The sequence below is a fragment of the Triticum dicoccoides genome, chromosome 7A (assembly GCF_002162155.2).
Source record: "Triticum dicoccoides isolate Atlit2015 ecotype Zavitan chromosome 7A, WEW_v2.0, whole genome shotgun sequence".
Classification (NCBI taxonomy): Eukaryota; Viridiplantae; Streptophyta; class Magnoliopsida; order Poales; family Poaceae; genus Triticum; species Triticum dicoccoides.
Window position 1 is genome coordinate 745842080 of NC_041392.1, and position 23966 is coordinate 745866045.

The window sequence follows — 23966 nt, forward strand, 5'->3', positions numbered from 1 at the left end:
CGCCGCCGCGCGGGGCGTCGGGGGGACCTCCCATTTTTCCCTCACGCGAGATCAAGGCAGCGCGGGGGCAGGGTCACTCAGGCCTGGGGCGCGGCGCGGGCGGCAAGTCATGTACACTACTGATCTATGTGCATAGAAACAAGCACAGCATTCTATAAGCATGATACGCAGAAGCATAATATTATTTGATTGACACCTCAGAGTTCGGACGGACATGAAAAACCAATCCAAGCACATGTAATTTACCAGTCTTGACATATTACACAGCTGGAGGCTATATCATCTCCCACGTCGCATGAACAGATGACACAGAACCCTTTCCTCTTACAATCCTCAGCATAAAACATAGAAGCATTGTCCAATGATCCTCTGATCTGAAAATAGGAAGTGAAAAGCTCAAAGCGTTCGCCAATAAATAAATAAAAGAAAACAACAAACCATGCTCATTTCAAACAGAAACCAACCTTCAGAAGCATGGAGAGCACAGATCCATTATCAGTGACATCAGGAGAAAGAGTACAGCGGCACTGATTGAACCACCCATCAATCTTTTTAATATCGAGAACAACCCTATCCATTTCACAACAATCAAGTGCGACAGACCGACCACTGTCCTGTAAAGGTTCACATATCATGAATGTTAGCAGAAGATACTCAACACAACAGAATACAATCACTACTAAATATTTTTCATGAACACGTAATGAAGAGCGGTGAAGCAAGTTAAAAGCTCGCTACGGTGCATATCTCGTGAATCTAAATTTTAGCAAGAATTACACAAATAAACATTAAGACAAGAAATAGCTATACTGCAAAAATATTTACAATGTTCTCATAAAAATGTTACAAAATTAACAGAAACAAAATGAATTAAGAAATATAGCACCTAGATATTGATAATACGAATGACTTACTCTGAGCCTTAGTAGTTCAGTCCAAGATTGGTGATCGCGCGATGTAAAGAAGGCATTACATTGCTCTGTCCATGACCTGAGAGGAAGGAAGAATTGTTGAATGATAAAATGATGAGCCTCAAATGCAACTTGATGGCTTGAACTATTACTTGAGTGCAGTAAAGTAAAGTAAAAGGACTGGGAGCGCAACGCAGCTTTCAAAAAAAGTGCACAAGGCAGAAAAAGGAGATAGTCTGGTACAGTGGTACTCTAGAATGTTCTGTTAAATCACTTCAAAGATATCTGCACTAGTATATTCCAGCTTCAATACGGAAGCGAGATCTGGTTATTCATATCTACCAAATTGCTTCCTAGTGCAGCTGCACTATCTGGAGCGATCAAGCGCACCGTCCATCCACCCTCTGATGCGTTTTTTGGCATGATGCGCCGAGTAGAGTATGTAGTCCATAACAAGCGGTGGTCATCAACATTAATCACAGGTTGTGGGCCCTAAGAAAATAAATGCGTTCACACAAGGTTGTGGGCAAATTTATGTGTCTTCGCAAAATTTCAGAAAAGTTATATCTTTCAAAATTACGATCTGTTTTCACCGTCAGGTTCTTTGCGACGACCTCTTAGAAACTATTATGTAGATCCCATTTGCATATGTTCTACGATTTTTTTTTTGAAAAAAGCAACTTTGGTATTAGATGAGGCAACTTTTAGTGCTACATTTGACAACTGCCTATTATGTACCTTACCGTAACTGCCAATTAGTCTGATGCTCTCCTAAGTTGGCTACTATGGTTTTTTTTTTTTGACAGGAAGACTGTAAAGGAGGCCCATACAATACAATTGGTGCAAAAAAGCCAAATTGCAAGTACCGTACCTTGAACCTGGGTGGGTGGGAAGGCATCAGCCCCTTCCCACCACTAGGCTATGCCTTGTAGTCTGCTTGGCTACTATAGTTATCCTACCATGACGGCCAAATTGCTTATCACTGTCCCAAGTTGCCTTCTGTGACAATCGAGCATCCTAACACTATCCTAAGTTGTCCTGCGAACTTTTCCGGTGTCGTATGCAAACTAGAAACCATGACAGGGAGAACCGTGGCTTAGCCCGGTGGTGAGCAAGTGCCGAAACCTGCCCACCCGCCCGAGTTCGAGTACCCCTACTCGCATTCTCGGTGTGTATTCACCTTTCACCTTAACGAAACATCATGGGCTGCCTAACCCATGATCTGAATTTTTTTTAGAAACCATGATAGGCAACTTTCATAGTACAACCATGGTTCCTAAGTTGTCTACATCACTACGAAGTTGCCTACGGGTGATGCTCAATTGCCTACAATACAATGGAAGTTGCCTATCATGGTTGCTAAGTTGCCTATGACGCCAGAATGTTTTTGTCGGGCAACTTGGAATAATGTTAGAATACTCGCCAATCATGGTAGACAATTTAGAGATGATGTTATGCACCTTGGCAAACATGGTACTATGGTAGTCAACTAAAGCGGGCATTGGGTTGATAGGCAGTTATGGTAGGAAACTTTAAAGGTGATATTAAACAACTTGATAGTCATGGTAGCCAACTTATAAGAGCTTGGGTAGATATGTAGTCATAGTATGCACCCTGCCTGGAAAGTTGCTTCCTGTAGCACCGAAGTTTCCACAAGTAGTACCAAAATTGCTCATGAAAAAAAGTTTGTTGAAACATACACACATAGGATCTGGTTTTGAAGAACTTGACACGAGAAACCCAACGGTAAAAACAGATCTTAATTCGGTTCAGAAGTTGTAGCTTTTTAAAAAACGGTAAAAACATTCCCTTTTACATGGTTGTCATGAGAAACACAACAGTAAAAACAGATCTTAATTTGGTTCAGAAGTTGTAGCTTTTTAAAAAACGGTAAAAACATACCCTTTTACATGGTTGTCACGATAAACACAACGGTAAGAACAGATCTTAATTCGGTTCAGAAGTTGTAGCTTTTTAAAAAAACGGTAAAAACATTCCCTTTTACATGGTTGTCACGAGAAACACAACGGTAAAAACAGATCTTAATTCGGTTCAGAAGTTGTAGCTTTTAAAAAAACGGTAAAAACATTCCCTTTTACATGGTTGTCACAATAAACACAACGGTAAGAACAGATCTTAATTCGGTTCAGAAGTTGTAGCTTTTTAAAAAACGGTAAAAACATTCCCTTTTACATGGGGTTTCCTAATGTGTGTTACAGTAAGGAATCACACGGATGGGACCAAGGGTGGGGGACCAGGTGATTCCATATCTGGTGCTTTCCTTTTTGGAGGGTCTGCTCGTCCACACTAATCCCATGAACAACACTGAGATTCTTACATGTGACTTACTTATGTTTGTTTATAGCATCCTCAAGCTTGGCAGTCATCATAGAATAAGGAACAGCAATTTCCTGTGACAACCAAAAAGATAATGCAGCTGAAACCCAAGAACAGCTGAAGAAGTGAATGGAAAATGTGAAAAGTACGTCAGTTCTGAAAACTTGCCTGATGTTCTGCCAAAACATTTTCGACATCTTCCAGTCTATATTTTACAGAGTTTTCAGAACCAGGAAGCAAAACAAGTGCTTTCCTTAGCCAAGATAATCCGCTCATCAACAATGTAGCTAAAGGGCAGCTTGACAATGATGCAGGAAGGTGGACAGCTTCTTCAATTGCTCGATCAATAGCCTGCAAGGTTAAATTTACATGGCTCTAGCAACTTCAGCTACACAATTAAGACATATGTAGTGCAACGGATAACTATCTTTAGACAGTAACAAACAAGTTTCACTCTTCAGCTAAATAATACTCCCTCCGTCCCAAAATAAGTGTCTTAACTTTGTACTAACTTTAGTACAAAGTTGTACTAAACTTGAGACACTTATTTTGGGACGGAGGTAGTATGATTCAGTTTGGATCAGCAAGGACATGCATATCAAAAGACAACTAACTAACTGTGGTGCACTGGTATACTATCAGTGGCAGTCCTAAAATGAAGATGACCCACACAAATCACACAGGTCCCTCGTGAGTCATGATAAGTTGGATGTCACACAACGTGCATGGGCTATATCAAGGATTTTTTTTTTTTTGGAAATGGTGGCTGTGCACCATGGTGACCTGGGTACTGCAGCAATAAGGGTGGACCAGTGGCCTTAAGATGGACCATGATGGCCTCTACTATTGCCAGCACAACCCTACCTCAGACATGCTCTCTCTCATATAATGCAAGTGAATTTCAATGATCTTAAGAATTTGAGCTTTGGCAAGTTTGAGGGGTACAGTGTTTGGATCTAGAAGACTGAGAAAGACAGAGGTGAATGAGGAAAAGTGCACGTGGTGAGACCTGCAGTGGAGATACAATCGTCCTGCTACAAGAAAACGAATGGTGGACCCTTTTTTTGGTGCTGGACCTATGTGACTGTTACTGTGTTACTGTTCCATAGTATTCCGAAAACAAATAGCACACAACAATACTTGATAGTACTATAAGCATAATTACTTCATTCATTAATGGAACCAAAAATGCAGGTGAAAAATATGAGCTCAGAAATTGGATTTAGGAGTGTCACTAAAACAATAAAAGCAAATATCTAAGATAGAGAGTATACTAAACAGCCTTGCTTTCTATACATGAACCAATCAAAATGACAGATGCAGCGAGTAACAGTTATGACAGTGAACATGTTACCTCTAACAAGGGAATCCTGCAGCAGAAAGATAGTGCTGTCAACATCCATCCAAGTGTCACCAAAGAATCTTTCAATTCATTAAGAACCTTTAACTCAAAACCAAGAGATAATCCACTTTCTATTTCTGCACTAATTTTACTTTGCAGCTCCTCCAAATCTCTTTCAAGTGGGTCAACTGTAGAGCCAATCACATTCAAATGCACTAGGGTTCTTAAACTGCTTAGCAGACTTTGTGAATTCTGTTCCCACTCTTCAATATTACTGAGAACAGAATTAAGTGCAGAAGTGTCGAGAATGACTTTCATAGTTGCAGGCTGACAGACTAAATCCTGTGATATGAAGAACCATGGTTATCAAAAATATTATAAATAAGTATACTTTCTGAAAATAATTATCATGAAAGCCATATTAAATGAACCTTCAAGTCATCAACTTTAAGACAAACTCCAAATCCAAGTCTATCACATCTAGGTCTCAGATAGGCCTGACATTTGTCCATCCACAACCTAGCAGCAATAATCTCTGTTTTCATAACTTGTTCAGATGGAAGTATAGCTTTTATATCCTCTGACCACCTGAAATAGGATAGTCAGTATAAAAAAAAAGTCTGTAGCATAAGAAGAATATAGATCTCTATGATGACTAGTACCGGATATGATCCTCAAACTCAGAGAGAGAAGCTGACTGCTCAAGCATACGTTGAGCCTTCTCTTCCCAAGCAGTGGCATTTTTTAGCACCTCCGACAGACCAACGAATGGTTGCTCCTCTTCAATAGTTAATCTGGCAGACAGGTAATAATAGTGAGGCAGAGCAAAAGAATTATCCTATACAAGATTAGAAACTGGTGAATTGGTTACACTTACATGGAGGCTTGTATCAGAATTTCTTTAATAAACTGCAGGGACATTTGTGTTGCAAGAGCCTGTTACATACTTGAATGTTAATGTAATCAATCCACTTAAGCATTAATGAAATAATATCCACCTTAAACAATGGTGTCAACACTTAAAACTGCCATACAACGGTGTATGGAGGCAAAGTTAACTGCAAATTTCAACTAGACTCTGACTTGGAATAAGGGATGAATATAAAGATGTTCATGCTTTCTGTGGCAGGAATATAAAGATGTTATCGGAGACTCTGACTAGGATCCAGAGACAGATTTATGACAAAGTTAACAGTTACCAGCAATCACAAACAATGTTAAAAATAAGAAGAAAGTAAAGGGATTCAAGTTTCAACTCAGGTAAAAAAGATATACGTTGGGTTCAATTATAATTTCGTCATGAAGTTTTAATCAACATCTATTTTTCAGTTGCTAGAGTGGAAAAAATGTAGTGCCCACTCATTTTATCGGCAAGAGCTACATGATCCAAATTTTTTTAGGAGTCAATTGGTTTAATAGAGCAATAAGTAGGTGTCTGCCAAAGTGAAACTAGGAAACACATTCACACATGAGTTCTTACTCTCAGATACACGGTTTAGAAAAATACCTCGGATGCTTGCTTCCTGCAGGAGGACCTCTTTAATTCTTTTTCAACAAATGGCAGTTCGTCCACTGAGTAGAACAATATCTCTTGTGAGTTAGATAATTAAGCATTTCACATACAACAATCGCCATGGATAGAAGTATTAAAAATGTACCTTTTACTCTCAGTGATTTGCCGTCCTTTAGAATGGCTGTCAACTCCTCAACAATGTTGTGGTAGTCATTCCTTTCAAAAAGTTTTGTGAGGATGCTATTAACATGACTTGCCCAGGAGCAAGCACCTGAATAACGTTGCTTAAGAAGGTTCAGCTCTGGAATGTTGAACTTGGTACCATCCAATGGAAGGAGGAAACTCTCCAGTTCCTGGAGTATTTACAACAAAAGAGTAACAAATCTGCATTCCTTCAAATTTGAATAGTTGAGAAAAGGAATAGAGGAGTAGGATGATTGCTAACCTTTAGACCAGGTGAGTCTTGGAGATATGACTGACACTGCATTCTCAATGATTCAGCTTCTTTCCACAGTTTTGAAACAAGATCAACTTCTGGAACTAGAGCTCGAAGTTGTGTCATCTATCAAGGTTTAGACATTGTCAAATGCCTGACGATCCAGAATAATACACAAACATATGAACAGCACATGAATCAGAATTAACTTTGAAGGAGAAGCTGACAGCCAAAAAATTTGGACACACCTCTAATTTCAGAGTATTCAGGCAATCTATGTCAATGACGCCCAGTTTATTCACTTCAAGTAAATCACATGCTTTCTTCAACCAAGACTACAACACAAGTGAAATGCAAACATTCCAGAAGTTAAGAAACTCAATATGTTAAGAAACGAATGCATGGGAAAAGAAAATACCACTAGCATATCAAATTATCAAATTAACGCATTACACTAATAAAGCGCATACCTTTGCAGAAGAGATCTCACAAGACAACATTGATGTTTCAGTTAGCTCGACAGGGAATTCAGAAGCCCGAGAGCACAGCGCTTCCAAGTGGTCAACCTAAGAAAACATGACAATGAGAAAACATTGTCACCACAATCTATGAAACAGTAGGTGGAAGAATTCAAGGATGTAATGTGAATCTATTTTGTGTCCCACAAAAGTTGATTCATGATTACCGTTGAGCAGGATGATAATGCAATGTTTATTTCACTAATCAGCATTTTTCCTCTCTCTGCATAGTCCTGCAACAGGGGGAAATTATAACAGCTGAGTAAATCATAGGGACTTGTGATAAGAACTATACTACAGTACCTGATTTTACATACCTGCAGCTGTGCAAGACCAGGTTCACTAGATGCTTCACATCTCACAGCAATTAATTCTTTGATATCCACATACTTTACTTTCTCAGAACACTTGTCTTTACGAAGCAAACATTCATCGATTTTGGAAAGGCAATTTCTAACACTCAGACCCCATTTTTTAGCCTCGGTTAATTTTAGTGCCATGTTTCGAACCTAAGAAATCGATAGCATCACAGTAAATACAAGTCACTCAATTGTTGAAGAATTCTACACAAACCATAGCATGTTCAGTAGAAAAAGACGTACAGAGTCCATGTCATGGTCACCCCACAGAAATTGCTCAGCAGCTTCCAAGGCAGTGGAATATGCAGTATCTAAGAATGGCATATGGAGAATATGATCAGATTTTGAAAGCCAGTCCTTAGCAAGTTGTGCATATGACACATGCTGATCTTTGCCCTGCAGACAGGTTGATAAGGACCCATCAGAAGTAAGAAAAGAAACGAAACAAACATAATCGAGGTGGTCTTCCATTGCACAAAATTATGGTACATGGTGCAGCATAATTTCTTATTCACTGTATCAGATGTCATGGAATCGTGAGAAGAGGAACCACTGAGAGATTGACAATAACATCGTAAAAAAGCAAGCAAATCACTCCATGCATACTCTTGTTTAATGGAATGCAAATATTCAACACAGAGAACTCAATTGACAGAATGGTGCATTGTAGTCCATATCAAACCTTTTTAGATGGCGTGGGGATGTCATTAAGCAACAAGGGGCTCTGCTTAACATTCTCCCCTGAGAGACTAGCCTTGACCTCGGAAGCTAAATCACCCAACTCTGCAAGGGTGTGGCGGTAAAGTAAGCGACGCTTCTCTGGACTGCATTCACAAAGGTGCTTCCAGTGCTGGGAAAGAAAGGAATTATTTTTAACAAACTTGTTAAATCTTTTTTTACGAAAGCGCTATTCAGTGCCACTGCATAAGATGAACATCCTCATCAAAAGATCTTTTGCTACCATAGAGCAGCTAAATTATGATGTTCATACCCATGTTTGGCAATAAATGGAACAAGACATAAAGATGACATGGAGTTAACAACTGACTAAGCAGAATAATGCCATAACAAAGACGAACCTCAAGGCAAACATGAGAAGTCCTACAGCTACAGGAAACCGCTGATAGATACAGGTACTGTTGGCATATGATGCACTTCTTATCCTGCATAGTGAAATTTCGAAATGGTTATAATAGCACATTATACAGAGAGAAAATTGCCATGACAGGGGATGAAGGTATATTGATAGAACTACCTCTTCATTTCCAATAAAATTTGGGTTACTCCTTGGCTGCATTGGACTGGATTTGATAATCCCATTAATCCATAGCTCCTCTCGACATTTTTTCTCTTTAACAAATACCCTCTCAACTTCTTCTTTTAAGTAGGAAAGTGATTTATTGTCCACACCGTTCTGCAAATAAAAGGATTAGCGAATGTAAATATTTGCCAGCATGGTGCACAGATTATAGTTTTACTACAATATACCATCTGTTTCTACAGGTTACGTTTTAGGGCAAGCATAAACAAGAAAATAAAATTGCATTAAAATAAATGTATGTGAGATTGTTAATATTTGTCACTTACGACAACAAAATACTGAACTCTCAAAGCTAACTAGTAGACAAACAAAAAAACTGATGATGAAATTCAATAAGCAAACCAGTATAACAGCAATAAATTTACAAAAAAGGAGGTTTGCTGACCACAACTTAAAGAGCTAAGCTAGCATAACAATGACTCAAAATTAATACAGAAGGTAAGCAGCAAATAACCAATAGTTATTCTCTAACCTTTGCGACCACATACAAAAGCTCTTCATGGGACAAAACAGGTGCCTTTCGGTACATACGGTACAGTTCAGCTCCAATTCCACCATGAGGCAACCAGTCAGCAGGAGCAAAATTAACAGCCTCGGCACAATTTAATCCTGAATTGAATGGTGCGTCTCAAATTTTGAAATAACATCATAGCTGAAAGAAAAATGACTATGGAGTATGGCATGTATTACCTAAATTGAAACCACCATGGTAAGACCTTGGAAAAGTAATCACAAAGTTGCCAGGCTCCTAGAGAAAGATAGCAACAAACAAGTTTTATCTACTAGATGTTGTAAAGAACATCAGTACATATGGTAGAATCCTTGTCTGTTTGCAGAAGAAGTCTGTACTAACCTGCATGACACTGTAAACAGGAACACCATTTGCTTGTAAAACTGACGGATTCAGCATTGTGACGAGGTGAAATAGTAGGTCAGGTTGTGCATCAAATAGATCAGGTAAAGCCTTGCGCATAACCTGTAGGAGTTTAAATTGTTAAACGCTTAAGTTACACATAAAAGGCTCATATGTTACCAAACCAGAATAGCACTGCTAAACAGAAATTGTTGCTAAGGAGCATTTTGCTTTGTTTTCTAGACACATAAAAGGCTCAAATGTTTTCTAGACAGTTGCTACAGATAAGAGAATAACAAATACAAAAAGACCTATTGTAATTCCGCTGTAGCTCAAAAAGTACAACAACAGTTGCTACAGGTAGTAGTAATAAGAGAATAACTTTACTTTCCAGTTCCCAGTACAGAAGAGAAAATGTTTATCGAGGTTTAAAGAAAAGAAGCCAATGTGTTAATACAAGTGCAATCAGTATTTGCACACTACTCAATATCACATTTGTACGAACTGGAGATAAAGGACAGACCCAGTGCATAGAAGCTCCCACACAAGGTGGGGTCTGGGGAGGGATTATAGGAACCTAGTCTTACCCCTGCAAATTTGTACGAACTGGAGATACTAATATCATATTATTTTGTTTAGAAAAACATAACATACCCGCTCAAAAGCATTTGCCTCCGCTCCAGGTACCCCATACCAACATTTTGGCTCGCCCCTGAAACACGTCAGATAACCACAATTTACTTCGGGATGAACAACTCTAGGCCGAAAATTTAACAAAAAAAATGAATGCAGAACGTAACAAAATTGCTAGCATCCCTCACATAACAACAAAAGAAAATTCTCGACCCACTAATCAACAATCAATAAAACAAAAGTAAGAAAAACAATGTGGGATAGCAAAGATAAAAAGATAACATGTACAACATGCTATTCAGGCAGGATTTGCTTACCAATGTAAATAATTAATTGAATAAAAGCAATGGTCCTCAACATGCCAACAAAATGATGAAAACAGCATCCCCATGTAGAGCCACGGGACCATTACACCAGGAATTTTATCCTTGACGGTCCGAAGAACTGAACCTGGCAGGTTGGGAAAATTGTTGAGATTCCAAGGGCTGGAGCAGTACTTGTGCCACACCTCTGGATCCACTGATGCTGGCACCGGATCGCCAAGGCGAGGAAACCCACTTCCGTAATCCGAAGTGTCAATGTCACTCCCATACATAACCTCCAGCTCCCCTGCCTTGCCCTCCACAATCTCCCAAAACAGCTTCTCGACCTGAACACGGCTAGGAGGCCTTGGCCCAAACCACTTCCTTCTCACCTTGTCATCAAATCGCTTGAAAGCATCAAGCTGACAGGTGTTCCTCCTTTCGACGAATCCGAAACAATCACTGTCAGGGTTCTTGCAGTCCGAGCAGTACCAGTTCCCCGGAGGCACACTCTCGAGCGGAGGTGATAAACAGTACATATGCCACCCTTTATCACAGCGGTCGCACAGCAGCATGGAGTCTCCATGCAACCCACTGTCACACCGCTCGCAGACCTGATCGTCTTGGCTGACCTCTGCATCAAGCTTTATCTTCTTCGGCTTGCGAGCCCCGGCAGACCCTGCATTCTTCCCGGGAGTGCCGCTGCTGTTACCATGGCGCTCATTAGAAGCCAGTCCGGCGGCCGTTTGATTTCTCCTCTTCCGGCCGCTGCTGCTGCCGCCGGAAGCCTCCTCCTCATCCATCTCTCCTCCAGAACCAGAAACCGACGGCTGGTTGTCAAGCTCGAGCTTTGCATCTGCCTGCTTCGCGGATCTGCCGTTGGTGAACTTCTCGTAGTCGTAGAGATGCTCGTAGTAGAGCTGCGCGAGGACGTGCTTGGCGCACTCGGGCACGTGCCGGGGCGGCGCCTTGTCGTCGACGAGGCGGACGACGTCGTCCCAGCGGCGGCCCTCGCAGGCGCCGTCGTAGCCGCCGAAGCGCTTAACGGCGTGGAAGAGGCGGCAGAGGTCGAGCGGGCGGCCGTCGGAGAGGGCGGGCGGCCTGGGGGGCGCGGTCCTCTTGCGGCCCCGGCGCGGCGGCCCGGCGTCGGCCCGGGCGCGGAGGAACCGGGTGTAGTCGAGGAGGAAGGTGTCCCGGTCGGCTGGGGCCGGGCGCGCGAGGAGGCGGTGGATGGGCTGCCGCTTGGCGGGGAAGTTGAGGGCGGAGGCGTCGAGCGCCCTGGGCGGCGACCAGGACGGCGGCGGCACGATGCGGCAGACCCCGTAGGACTCGGCGGCGGGGCGGATGCGCGCGATGTACGCTAGCGGGTCCGCGAACTCCTCCTCCGTCGGGCGGAAGACGGGGGCCTCGGGCACGGAGGCGTATGCCTCCGGGGCGGAGGCGCAGCCGGCGGCGGAGGTGGTGGTGGCCGGGAGGGGGCGGCCCTTCCCCATCGGCGGCGAGGTGGACGGAGCTAGGGTTTCGGCGAGATGGGACGGGGCGGGGGTGGGGAATTGCGGTGCGGGGTGGGGTTTGTGTTTTTTTATTTTATTTTCCTCAAGAAGTTGGGATGCGATGCTGGGCCTGATGAAAGAAGGCCCCTTCCGTCCTCTGAACCTTGGCCCAGGTCCAGACTTGGTCCTAAAACTTTGGAACCATTCTTCCCTTAAAAAAGAATATCGAAAAACCTCTCAAGAAAAAAGAATATCGAAACCGTTTAAGTTTTTTCTTGGGTGTCGGATGATTTTACGAATGGTCTTCGTTGGCATTGCATCAAACGAAGCGGGCTCTGCAAATGTATAAGGCACGCGTCCGGTCATCTGGCCTCCCCCGTCGTGACGCCCTGTGAGGAAAGACCACTCCGACATTGTCGAGCCCGTAGGAGTTGAGCGTCAGAGGGGTAGAGATGTTTGCGGTACGTGACGGGTGAATACTTTGAGAGCAGAGGAGTAGGAAGAGGGCAGATGTAGGTGAGGCTCCTCCTAGATGTTATCCATGTCGATAATTAGAGGTTTCAACCAAGGCACCAAAAGCAAAACAATGTTAAAATATCATGGGTCGGGTTCAAAAGTTTCGGATCAAGCTGGTCTTCAAATATTTTCCCTTTTTTAAAGCAAAAAAGTGGAGTTGATTGTTGTACATCACTGAGGTCCTCTCCTCCCTCGTACGTCCTGCCTCTCATGCAATCCCTGCAACGGTAAAAGTGGACTTGATTGTCTTTTTTCTTTTCGAACGGTAAAAGTGGAGTTGATTGTCTTTTTTCTTTTCGAAATGGTCCACGCATAAGTTGGGATACGGCGAGAGGGCCACTTCTGTTCTGTGAACTTCGGCTCAGGTCCAAATTTGTGGTCCTAAAAATTTGAAATAATTCATTCTAAAAAACCTCAAAAACATTGAAACCATTCTTTCCTTCAAAAGGAATATCAAAACTGTTTATGTTTTTGGTCCTGGCCACCGGATAATTTTTCAAATGGTTTTCATTGGCGTTGCATCAGATGAAGTGGATTTTGCACATGAATAAGGCACGGCTATGTGGCCTCCCCCGCCGTGACTCCGTATGAGGTCCGGCCGGCATTGTCGACCCGTAGGAGCTGACCGTCAAAGGGTTCGAGATGTTTGGGGTACGTGATGGGGTAAATACTTGGAGAGCGGAAGGAGTTGAAAAAGGCCAGATGTAGGTGAGGTTCCTCCTAGGTGTTATACATGTCGATATTTAGAGGTTTCAACCAAGGCACTGAAAGCAAAACAATGTTAAAATATCATGGTTCGGTGTTGAACCAATTAAAAGTTTTGAGATCAAATTGGTCTTCAAATATTTTTCTTTCTTTTTTACAGCAAAAAGTGGATTTTATTGTTGTACATCACTTAGGTCCTCCCCTCACTCGTACATCATGCCTCTCATGTAATCCCCGCCACGGTAAGAGAACTGGCTCCCTCTCGTGCAACCCCCACCATGGTAAAAGAATAGTGGCACAGAAAACGTGGCCAACGAGGTCCTGCTCATCATTCATTGTGTAGCCTGATGAACTTCTTGGAATTCTGCCATTAGCGGATCGAAAAAGCGCAGCTGCACGAGGATATGGCCCCCGCCATTGAGGTCTCGTTGGTGAGCATGAACAAGAGCCAGCGTGAGACGAACAAACCAAGCCGAGGTAGTAGATGTCATGCTAGAGGGGTGAGGCCGAGAATAGTGCCCATAAGGCGTCCAGTCTAGACTAAACAGATGCCTTAGTGGCACCGTCAGGGCTAGCGACGCCCGACACGATGCAGAGTGCCTTCACGTCGTCCTACGGGATTCTAAGTACTTGCGGGGACTTAGAATGAGAAAGATACAAGAGACAAATTTGTGGCGAAAACACATATGAATAACGTTCAGTTATGTAAAGCCAATACCAATGATCATATGCACAAGTACATTGGGATGCAAAGCTATGCCTCGACCCATAGCCCGAGGGGATTCCTCATACATCGCAATTAGATCAAAGATGAAAACATTATAGGTGGAGGATTAATAAAGGTCTTACAATGTCATCATATGTGATGTGTCCATTACAAGTATGACAAACTATGAGGAGAATAGTTATGACGATGGCGATGGCTAGGTTTTTGTCCTTTAAATGGCCTCCTAGTGGCTCTTAGCCGCTGTGGGAATTTCTGACTTCTAGTGACCTCTCTATTGTGAATGAAACCTTGGTCCTTCTATAAAGTGTACTTGTGCTAATATCACTGCTACTTGTGCGCTGCGTTGGGATTTCCTCGAAGAGGAGGGATGATGCAGTAAATTAGAGATAAGTATTTCCCTCGGTTATGAAATTAAAGTTATCAATCCAGTAGGAGAACCAAGCAACACTATGTAAATTTAGATATATTAGAATTGAGTGCTTTTCCAACCCTCTCAGGCCATTAGCATTTTTAGCCGTTGGATGGTCACTTTTAGGCTTCCTTGCCGTCCGATCTACTCTTAATCGGATCCAAATCGCGCGTACAGGCTTCATGACAAGCGCTAACCTTCTCGGGCCGCTGCTCCGGTGGTTTTTTTGGCATCCGACATTAATTTGGGCCTACTGGGCCTGTACAAGGATCCTGCCCAGCACAAAAGTGGTGAACCCTAAAACTGGACGCCCGTGACCCTGGTCTCTTTCTCTCCCAGCCTGCTTTCGTTGGTCGCAGCCTCCGACCTGGGTGCCAACCGATGCGGGGGCTTGGACTGCCATGGCAACTGCGATGGGTTTCCACCAACGCGACAGATATCGCCTACTCGATACGTTCGGTTGCACGGACGCGACGGACAGCGGCTCATCGATCCATTCGGTTCCACAACACGACGGGATGGTGTGCAACGATGAACAACCATAAAGTTCAATTGCCAAGGATGATTGATTGGTAGTTTTATCGGCCATTAATGCCAGTCTTGGCTCAGGGCAGGTCAGTTTCCATTGGCGATTCATATTTTTCATTCAATTCATGCAACCCATATAATCTCAACCTTGCCGCTACTCCTTTCCCACTATGCTCACTCGAAAACCATTGTCTAGGACATAAGCGATGGGTAATGCTTAGGTCTCCAGTTGTTGCAATTCTCCCTCGTACTATTATTTGTATCAAAGAAACGCAGGTCGGCCTGCTTCAAGTGGGTTAAAGGTGATGTGCTGGTTCCAATTCTCAATTATTGTCTACATATACAGATGTGTTCTCTGTGTAATTCAAAACTTCAAATGATTGCAGGTTCTCTACAAGGACGAATTCAAGCTAAGTACCAATTGGTTTCTTTCCTTTTTCCAGTGGAATCTCCCAGTATCCAATGGCTAACGGGCAGGTCAGATCGGTATAGTTGAAGGAAATATGCCCTAGAGGCAATAATAAATTTATTATTTATTTCCTTATTTCATGATAAATGTTTATTATTCATGCTAGAATTGTATTAACCGGAAACATAATACATGTGTGAATACATAGACAAACAGAGTGTCACTAGTATGCCTCTACTTGACTAGCTCGTTAATCAAAGATGGTTATGTTTCCTAACCATAGAAAAAGAGTTGTTATTTGATTAACGGGATCACATCATTAGGAGAATGATGTGATTGACTTGACCCATTCCGTTAGCTTAGCACTCGATCATTTAATATGTTGCTATTGTTGGAAATATGCCCTAGAGGCAATAATAAATAAGTTATTATTATATTTCTTTGTTCATGATAATAGTCTTTTATTCATGCTCTAACTGTATTATCCGGAAATCGTAATACACGTGTGAATACATAGACCACAATATGTCCCTAGTGAGCCTCTAGTTGACTAGCTCGTTGTGATCAACAGATAGTCATGGTTTCCTGGCTATGGACATTGGGTGTCGTTGATAATACCGGATCACATCATTAGGAGAATGATGTGATGGACAAGACCCAATCCTAAGACTAGCACAAAGATCGTGTAGTTCGTTTGCTAGAGCTTTGCCAATGTCAAGTATCTCTTCCTTTGACCATGAGAGCGTGTAACTCCTGGATACCGTAGGAGTGCTTTGGGTGTATCAAACGTCACAACGTAACTGGGTGACTATAAAGGTGCACTACAGGTATCTCCGAAAGTATCTATTGTTTTATGCGGATCGAGACTGGGATTTGTCACTCCGTGTAAACGGAGAGGTTTCTCTGGGCCCACTCGGTAGGACATCATCATAATGTGCACAATGTGACCAAGGGGTTGATCACGGGATGATGTGTTACGGAACGAGTAAAGAGACTTGCCGGTAACGAGATTGAACAAGGTATCGGTATACCGACGATCGAATCTCGGGCAAGTAAAATACCGCTAGACAAAGGGAATTGTATACGGGATCGATTGAGTCCTTGACATCGTGGTTCATCCGATGAGATCATCGTGGAACATGTGGGAGCCAACATGGGTATCTAGATCCCGCTGTTGGTTATTGACCGGAGAACGTCTCGGTCATGTCTGCATGTCTCCCGAACCCGTAGGGTCTACACACTTAAGGTTCGATGACGCTAGGGTTATAAAGGAAGCTTGTATGTGGTTACCGAATGTTGTTCGGAGTCCCGGATGAGATCCAGGACGTCACGAGGAGTTTTGGAATGGTCCGGAGGTAAAGATTTATATATAGGAAGTCCTGTTTCGGCCATCGGGACAAGTTTCGGGGTCATCGGTATTGTACCGGGACCACCGGAAGGGTCCCGGGGGCCCACCGGGTGGGACCACCTGCCCCGGGGGCCACATGGGCTGTAGGGGGTGCGCCTTGGCCTACATGGGCCAAGGGCACCAGCCCCTAGAGGCCCATGCGCCAAGATATAGGAAAAAGGGGAGAGTCCTAAAGGGGGAAGGCACCTCCGAGGTGCCTTGGGGAGGATGGACTCCTCCCCCCCTCTTAGCCGCACCCCTTTCTTGGAGGAAGGGGCAAGGCTGCGCCTCCCCCCTCTCCCCTGCCCCTATATATAGTGGAGGGGAGGGAGGGCATCCACACCTGAGCCCTTGGCGCCTCCCTCCCTCCCGTGACACCTCCTCCTCTCCCGTAGGTGCTTGGCGAAGCCCTGCAGGATTGCCACGCTCCTCCATCACCACCACGCCGTTGTGCTGCTGCTGGATGGAGTCTTCCTCAACCTCTCCCTCTCTCCTTGCTGGATCAAGGCGTGGGAGACGTCACCGGGCTGTACGTGTGTTGAACGCGGAGGTGCCGTCCGTTCGGCACTTGATCATCGGTGATCTGAATCACGACGAGTACGACTCCATCAACCCCGTTCACTTGAACGCTTCCGCTTAGCGATCTACAAGGGTATGTAGATGCACTCTCTTTCTACTCGTTGCTGGTCTCTCCATAGATAGATCTTGGTGATTCGTAGGAAAATTTTTGAATTTCTGCTACGTTCCCCAACAGTGGCATCATGAGCTAGGTCTATTGCGTAGATTCTTTGCACGAGTAGAACACAAAGTAGTTGTGGGCGTTGATGTTGTTCAATATGCTTACCGTTACTAGTCCAATCTTGTTTCGACGGTATTATGGGATGAAGCGGCCCGGACCGACCTTACACGTACTCTTACGTGAGACAGGTTCCACCGATTGACATGCACTTGGTGCATAAGGTGGCTAGCGGGTGCCAGTCTCTCCCACTTTAGTCGGAACGGATTCGATGAAAAGGGTCCTTATGAAGGGTAAATAGCAATTGGCATATCACGTTGTGGTCTTGCGTAGGTAAGAAACGTTCTTGCTAGAAACCCATAGCAGCCACGTAAAACATGCAACAACAATTAGAGGACGTCTAACTTGTTTTTGCAGGGTATGCTATGTGATGTGATATGGCCAAGAAGAATGTGATGAATGATATGTGATGTATGAGATTGATCATGTTCTTGTAATAGGATTCACGACTTGCATGTCGATGAGTATGACAACCGGCAGGAGCCATAGGAGTTGTCTTTATTTATTGTATGACCTGCGTGTCATTAAAGAACGCCATGTAAACTACTTTACTTTATTGCTAAACGCGTTAGCCATAGAAGTAGAAGTAGTCGTTGGCGTGACAACTTCATGAAGACACGATGATGGAGATCATGATGATGGAGATCATGGTGTCATGCCGGTGACAAGATGATCATGGAGCCCCGAAGATGGAGATCAATGGAGCTATATGATATTGGCCATATCATGTCACAACTATATAATTGCATGTGATGTTTATTATGTTTATGCATCTTGTTTGCTTAGGACGACGGTAGTAAATAAGATGATCCCTTACAAAATTTCAAGAAGTGTTCTCCCCTAACTGTGCACCGTTGCTACAGTTCGTCGCTTCTAAGCACCACATGATGATCGGGTGTGATGGATTCTTACGTTCACATACAACGGGTGTAAGACAGTTTTACACAGCGAAAACACTTAGGGTTAACTTGACGAGCCTAGCATGTGCAGACATGGCCTCGGAACACGGAGACCGAAAGGTCGAGCATGAGTCGTATGGTAGATACGATCAACATGAAGATGTTCACCGATGATGACTAGTCCGTCTCACGTGATGATCGGACACGGCCTAGTTGACTCGGATCATGTGATCACTTAGATGACCAGAGGGATGTCTATCTAAGTGGGAGTTCATAAGATGAACTTAATTATCCTGAACATAGTCAAAAGGATTTTGCAAATCATGTCGTAGCTCGCGCTTTAATTCCACTGTTTAGATATGTTCCTAGAGAAAATATAGTTGAAAGTTGAAAGTAGCGATTATGCGGACAGTAGATAGCTTATGTCCTTAATGCACTGCTCAGTGTGTTGAACCTCGAACGTTGTCTGTGGATGTTGCGAACATCTGACATACACGTTTTGATAACTACGTGATAGTTCAGTTAAACGGTTTAGAATTGAGGCACCAAAGATGTTTTTGAAACATCGCGAAACATATGAGATGTTTTGAAGGCTGAAATTGGGATTTCAGGCTCGTGCCCATGTCAAGAGGTATAAGACCTCCGACGATTTTCTTAGCCTGCAAACTAAGGGAGAAAAGCTCAATCGTTGAGCTTGTGCTCATATTGTCTGAGTGCAACAATCACTTGAATCGAGTGAGAGTTGATCTTCCAGATGAGATAGTGATGTTTCCCCAAAGTCATTGCCACCAAGCTGCTAGAGCTTCATGATGAACTATAACATATCAAGGATAGAGATGATGATCCTTGAGGTATTCGCGTTGTTTGACATCGCGAAAGTAGAAATCAAGAAGGAGCATCAATTGTTGATGGTTGATGAAACCACTAGTTTCAAGAAGGGCAATGGAAAGAAGGGATACTTCATGAAACGGCAAATCAGCTGCTGCACCAATGAAGAAACCCGAGGTTGAACCCAAACCCGAGACTAAGTGCTTCTGTAATAAGGGGAACAACCACTGGAGCAGGATTACCCTAGATACTTGGTAGATGAGAAGGCTGGCAAGGTCGATAGAAGTATATTGGATATACATTATGTTAATGTGTACTTTACTAGTACTCCTAGTAGCACCAGGGGATTAGATACCGGTTCGGTTGCTAAGTGTTAGTAACTCGAAATAAAAGCTACGGAATGAAACGAAGACTAACTAAAGGTGAGCTGACGATATGTGTTGGAAGTGTTTCCAAGTTTGATGTGATCTAACATCGCACGCTCCCTCTACCATCAAGATTAGTATTAAACCTGAATAAGTGCTCTTGCACCTAAAGGAATGGTTTATTAAATCTCGATCATAGTGATACACATTTTCATGCCAAAAGATATAAGATAGTAATGATAGTACCACTTACTTGTGCCACTGCCATGTAAGTCATAATGGTATAAAACGCATGAAGAAGCTCCATGTTGATGGATCTTTGGACTCACTCGTTTTTGAAAAGTTTGAGACATGCGAACCATGTCTATTGGTGTATATGCATGAAGAAACTCCATGCAAATGGACCGTTTGGACTCACTTGATTTTGAATCACTTGAGATATGCAAATCATACCGCATGGGCAAGATGACTGAAAAGCCTCGTTTTCAGTAAGATGGAACAAGATAGCAACTTGTTGGAAGTAACACATTTTGATGTGTCCAGTCCAATGAGTGCTGAGGCATGCAGTGAATATCGTTATGTTCTTACTTCACAGATGATTCGAGTAGATGTTGAGAATATTTACCTGATGAAACACAAGTCTGAATTATTGAATGGTTCAAGTAATTTCAGAGTGAAGTAGCAGATCATTGTGACAAGAGGATAAAATGTCTATGATATGATCATAGAGATGAATATCTGAGTTACGAGTTTTGGCACACAATTAAGACATTGTGGAAATTGTTTCGCAATTAATACCGCCTGGAACACCATAATGTGATGGTGTGTCCGAACATCATAGTTGCACCCTATTGGATATGATGCATACCATGATGTCTCTTATCGAATTACCACTATCGTTCATGGGTTAGGCATTAGAGACAACCACATTCACTTTAAATAGGGCACCACGTAATTCCGATGAGATGACACCGTATGAATTATGGTTTAGAGAAACCTAAGTTGTCGTTTCTTAAAGGTTTGGGGCTGCGACGCTTATGTGAAAAAGTTTCAGGATTAAGCTCGAACCCAAAGCGGATAAAATACATCTTCATAGGACACCCAAAACAGTTGGGTATACCTCCTAATTCAGATCCGAAAGCAATATGAATTGTTTCTAGAATCGGGTCCTTTCTCGAGGAAAGGTTTCTCTCGAAAGAGTTGAGTGGGAGAATGGTGGAGACTTGATGAGGTTATTGAACCGTCTCTTCAACTAGTGTGTGGCAGGGCACAGGAAGTTGTTCCTGTGGCACCTACACCAATTGAAGTGGAAGCTTATGATATTGATCATGAAACTTCGGATCAAGTCACTACCAAACCTCGTGGGATGACAAGGATACGTACTACTTCAGAGTGGTACAGTAATCCTGTCTTGAAGGTCATGTTGCTAGACAACAATGAACCTACGAGCTATGGAGAAGCGACGGTGGGCCCAAATCCCAACAAATGGTTAGAAGCCATGAAATCCGAGATAGGATCCATGTATCAGAACAAAGCATGGACTTTGGTGGACTTGCCCGATGATTGGCAAGCCATTAAGATAAATGGATCTTTAAGAAGAAGACGAACGTGGACGGTAATGTCACCGTCCATGAAGCTCGACTTGTGGCGAAGAGTTTTTTCACAAGTTCAAGGAGTTGACTACGATGAGATTTTCTCATCCGTAGCGATGCTTAAAGTCCGTCGGATTCATGTTAGCATTAGCTGTATTTATGAAATCTGGCAGATGGATGTCAAAACGAGTTTCCTTACCGGTTTTTGTGAGGAAAGGTTGTATGTAATACAATCAGAAAGTTTTTGTCGATCCTAAGGATGCTAAAAGGTATGCTGGCTCCAGCGATCCTTCTGAGGACTGGAGTAAGCATCTCGGAGTTGGAATGTACGCTTTGATAAGATGATCAAAGATTTTGGGTCTATACAAAGTTTATGAGAAACTTGTATTTCCAAAGAAGTGAGTGGGAGCACTATAGAATTTCTGATGAGTATATGTTGTTGACATATTGTTGATCAGAAATGACGTAGAATTTCTGGAAAGCATATAGGGTTATTTTGAAAGTGTTTTTCAATGGAAAGCCTGGATTAAGCTGCTTGAGCATTGAGCATCAAGATCTATAAGGATAGATCAAAACGCTTAATGGTACTTTCAAATGAGCACATACCTTGACATGATCTTGAAGGTGTTCAAGATGGACCAGTCAAAGAAGGAGTTCTTGCCTGAGTTGTAAGGTACGAAGTTAAGACTTAAAGCTCGACCACGGCAGAATAGAGAGAAAGGACGAAGGTCGTCCCCTATGCTTGAGATGTAGGCTCTTCAGTATGCTATGCTGTGTACCGCACCTGAAGTGTGCCTTGCCATGAGTCAGTCAAGGGGTACAAGAGTGATCCATGAATGGATCACAGGACAGCGGTCAAAGTTATCCTTAGTAACTAGTGGACTAAGGAATTTTCTCGATTATGGAGGTGGTAAAAGAGTTCGTCGTAAAGGGTTACGTCGATGCAAGCTTAACACCTATCCGGATAGCTCTGAGTAGAGATACCGGATACATATAATGGAGCAACAATTTAGAATAGCTCCAAGTAGAACAGTTATTTGGAATAGCTCCAAATAAAACGTGGGAGCTACATCTAGGAGATGACATAGAGATTTGTAAAGCACACACGGATCTGAAAGGTTCAGACCCGTTGACTAAAACCTCTCTCACAAGCAGAACATGACCAAACCCCAGATCTCATTGAGTCTTGATCACATGATGATGTGAACTAGTAAACTCTTTGGATATTGATCACATGGTGATGTGACCTGTCAGTGTTAATCACATGGCGATGTGAACTAGATTATTGAAGGAAATATGCCCTAGAGGCAATAATAAAGTTATTATTTATTTCCTTATAATCATGATAAATGTTTATTATTCATGCTAGAATTGTATTTACCGGAAACATAATACATGTGTGAATACATAGACAAACAGAGTGTCACTAGTATGCCTCTACTTGGCTAGCTCGTTAATCAAAGATGGTTATGTTTCCTAACCATGAACAATGAGTTGTTATTTGATTAACGAGGTCACATCATTAGTAGAATGATCTGATTGACATGACCCATTCCATTAGCTTAGCACCCGATCGTTTAGTATGTTGCTATTGCTTTCTTCATGACTTATACATGTTCCTATGACTATGAGATTATGCAACTCCCGTTTACCGGAGGAACACTTTGGGTACTACCAAACGTCACAACGTAACTGGGTGATTATAAAGGAGTACTATAGGTGTCTCCAATGGTCGATGTTGGGTTGGCGTATTTCGAGATTAGGATTTGTCACTCCGATTGTCGGAGAGGTATCTCTGGGCCCTCTCGGTAATACACATCACATAAGCCTTGCAAGCATTACAACTAATATGTAGGTTGTGAGATGATGTATTACGGAACGAGTAAAGAGACTTGCCGGTAACGAGATTGAACTAGGTATTGGATACCGACGATCGAATCTCGGGCAAGTAACATACCGATGACAAAGGGAACAACGTATGTTGTTATGCGGTCTGACCGATAAAGATCTTCGTAGAATATGTAGGAGCCAATATGGGCATCCAGGTCCCGCTATTGGTTATTGACCGGAGACGTGTCTCGGTCATGTCTACATTGTTCTCGAACCCGTAGGGTCCGCACGCTTAAGGTTACGATGACAGTTATATTATGAGTTTATGCATTTTGATGTACCGAAGGTTGTTCGGAGTCCCGGATGTGATCACGGACATGACGAGGAGTCTCGAAATGGTCGAGACGTAAAGATTGATATATTGGAAGCCTATATTTGGATATCGGAAGTGTTCCGGGTAAAATCGGGATTTTACCGGAATACCGAGAGGGTTACCGGAACCCCCCGGGAGCTTTTTGGGCCATAGTGGGCCTTAGTGGAAAAGAGAAGGGGCTGCCCTAGATGGGCTGCGCGCCACCCCCTTCCCCTAGTCCTATTAGGACTAGGAGAGGTGGCCGGCCCCCTCCTCCTCTTTTCCCCTCCGAGGAATCCTAATTGGACTAGGATTGGAGGGGGAATCCTACTCCCAGAGGGAGTAGGACTCTCCTGCGCCTCCCCCCTTTGGCCGGCCAGCCTCCCCTCCTCTCCTCCTTTATATACGGAGGCAGGGGCACCTCTAAACACACAAGTTGACACAAGTTGATCCACGTGATCGATTCCTTAGCCGTGTGCGGTGCCCCCTGCCACCATATTCCTCGATAATACTGTAGCGGAGTTTAGGCGAAGCCCTGCTGCTGTAGTTCATCAAGATCGTCACCACGCCGTCGTGCTGACGGAACTCTTCCCCGACACTTTGCT

The 23966-nt window shown here is 43.2% G+C and overlaps 1 protein-coding gene across 2 annotated transcripts in view; it reads right to left on the bottom strand.

Moving 5' to 3' along the window:
• LOC119330662 (lysine-specific demethylase 5B-like) overlaps nucleotides 1-12077 on the bottom strand; it is a 15292-nt gene extending 3215 nt beyond the window's left edge. For both annotated transcript variants that reach the window (XR_005160193.1, XM_037603779.1), the window contains exons 1-25: nucleotides 10541-12077; nucleotides 10245-10302; nucleotides 9591-9713; nucleotides 9428-9485; nucleotides 9210-9346; nucleotides 8672-8830; nucleotides 8496-8579; nucleotides 8099-8266; nucleotides 7660-7812; nucleotides 7375-7566; nucleotides 7225-7290; nucleotides 7010-7105; nucleotides 6788-6874; nucleotides 6549-6665; nucleotides 6249-6456; nucleotides 6098-6162; nucleotides 5468-5526; nucleotides 5253-5384; nucleotides 5022-5178; nucleotides 4603-4932; nucleotides 3417-3599; nucleotides 3261-3322; nucleotides 915-990; nucleotides 465-614; nucleotides 247-374 (exon numbers count right to left, since the gene is read on the bottom strand). Coding sequence is in view for 1 of the 2 variants with exons in the window: in XM_037603779.1 (XP_037459676.1) it covers nucleotides 247-374; nucleotides 465-614; nucleotides 915-990; nucleotides 3261-3322; nucleotides 3417-3599; nucleotides 4603-4932; nucleotides 5022-5178; nucleotides 5253-5384; nucleotides 5468-5526; nucleotides 6098-6162; nucleotides 6249-6456; nucleotides 6549-6665; nucleotides 6788-6874; nucleotides 7010-7105; nucleotides 7225-7290; nucleotides 7375-7566; nucleotides 7660-7812; nucleotides 8099-8266; nucleotides 8496-8579; nucleotides 8672-8830; nucleotides 9210-9346; nucleotides 9428-9485; nucleotides 9591-9713; nucleotides 10245-10302; nucleotides 10541-12018 (4526 nt within the window). In the remaining variant the exon portion in view is untranslated. The remainder of the gene's footprint in view (nucleotides 1-246; nucleotides 375-464; nucleotides 615-914; nucleotides 991-3260; nucleotides 3323-3416; nucleotides 3600-4602; nucleotides 4933-5021; nucleotides 5179-5252; nucleotides 5385-5467; nucleotides 5527-6097; nucleotides 6163-6248; nucleotides 6457-6548; nucleotides 6666-6787; nucleotides 6875-7009; nucleotides 7106-7224; nucleotides 7291-7374; nucleotides 7567-7659; nucleotides 7813-8098; nucleotides 8267-8495; nucleotides 8580-8671; nucleotides 8831-9209; nucleotides 9347-9427; nucleotides 9486-9590; nucleotides 9714-10244; nucleotides 10303-10540) is intronic.
• Nucleotides 12078-23966: the final 11889 nt, after the last annotated feature.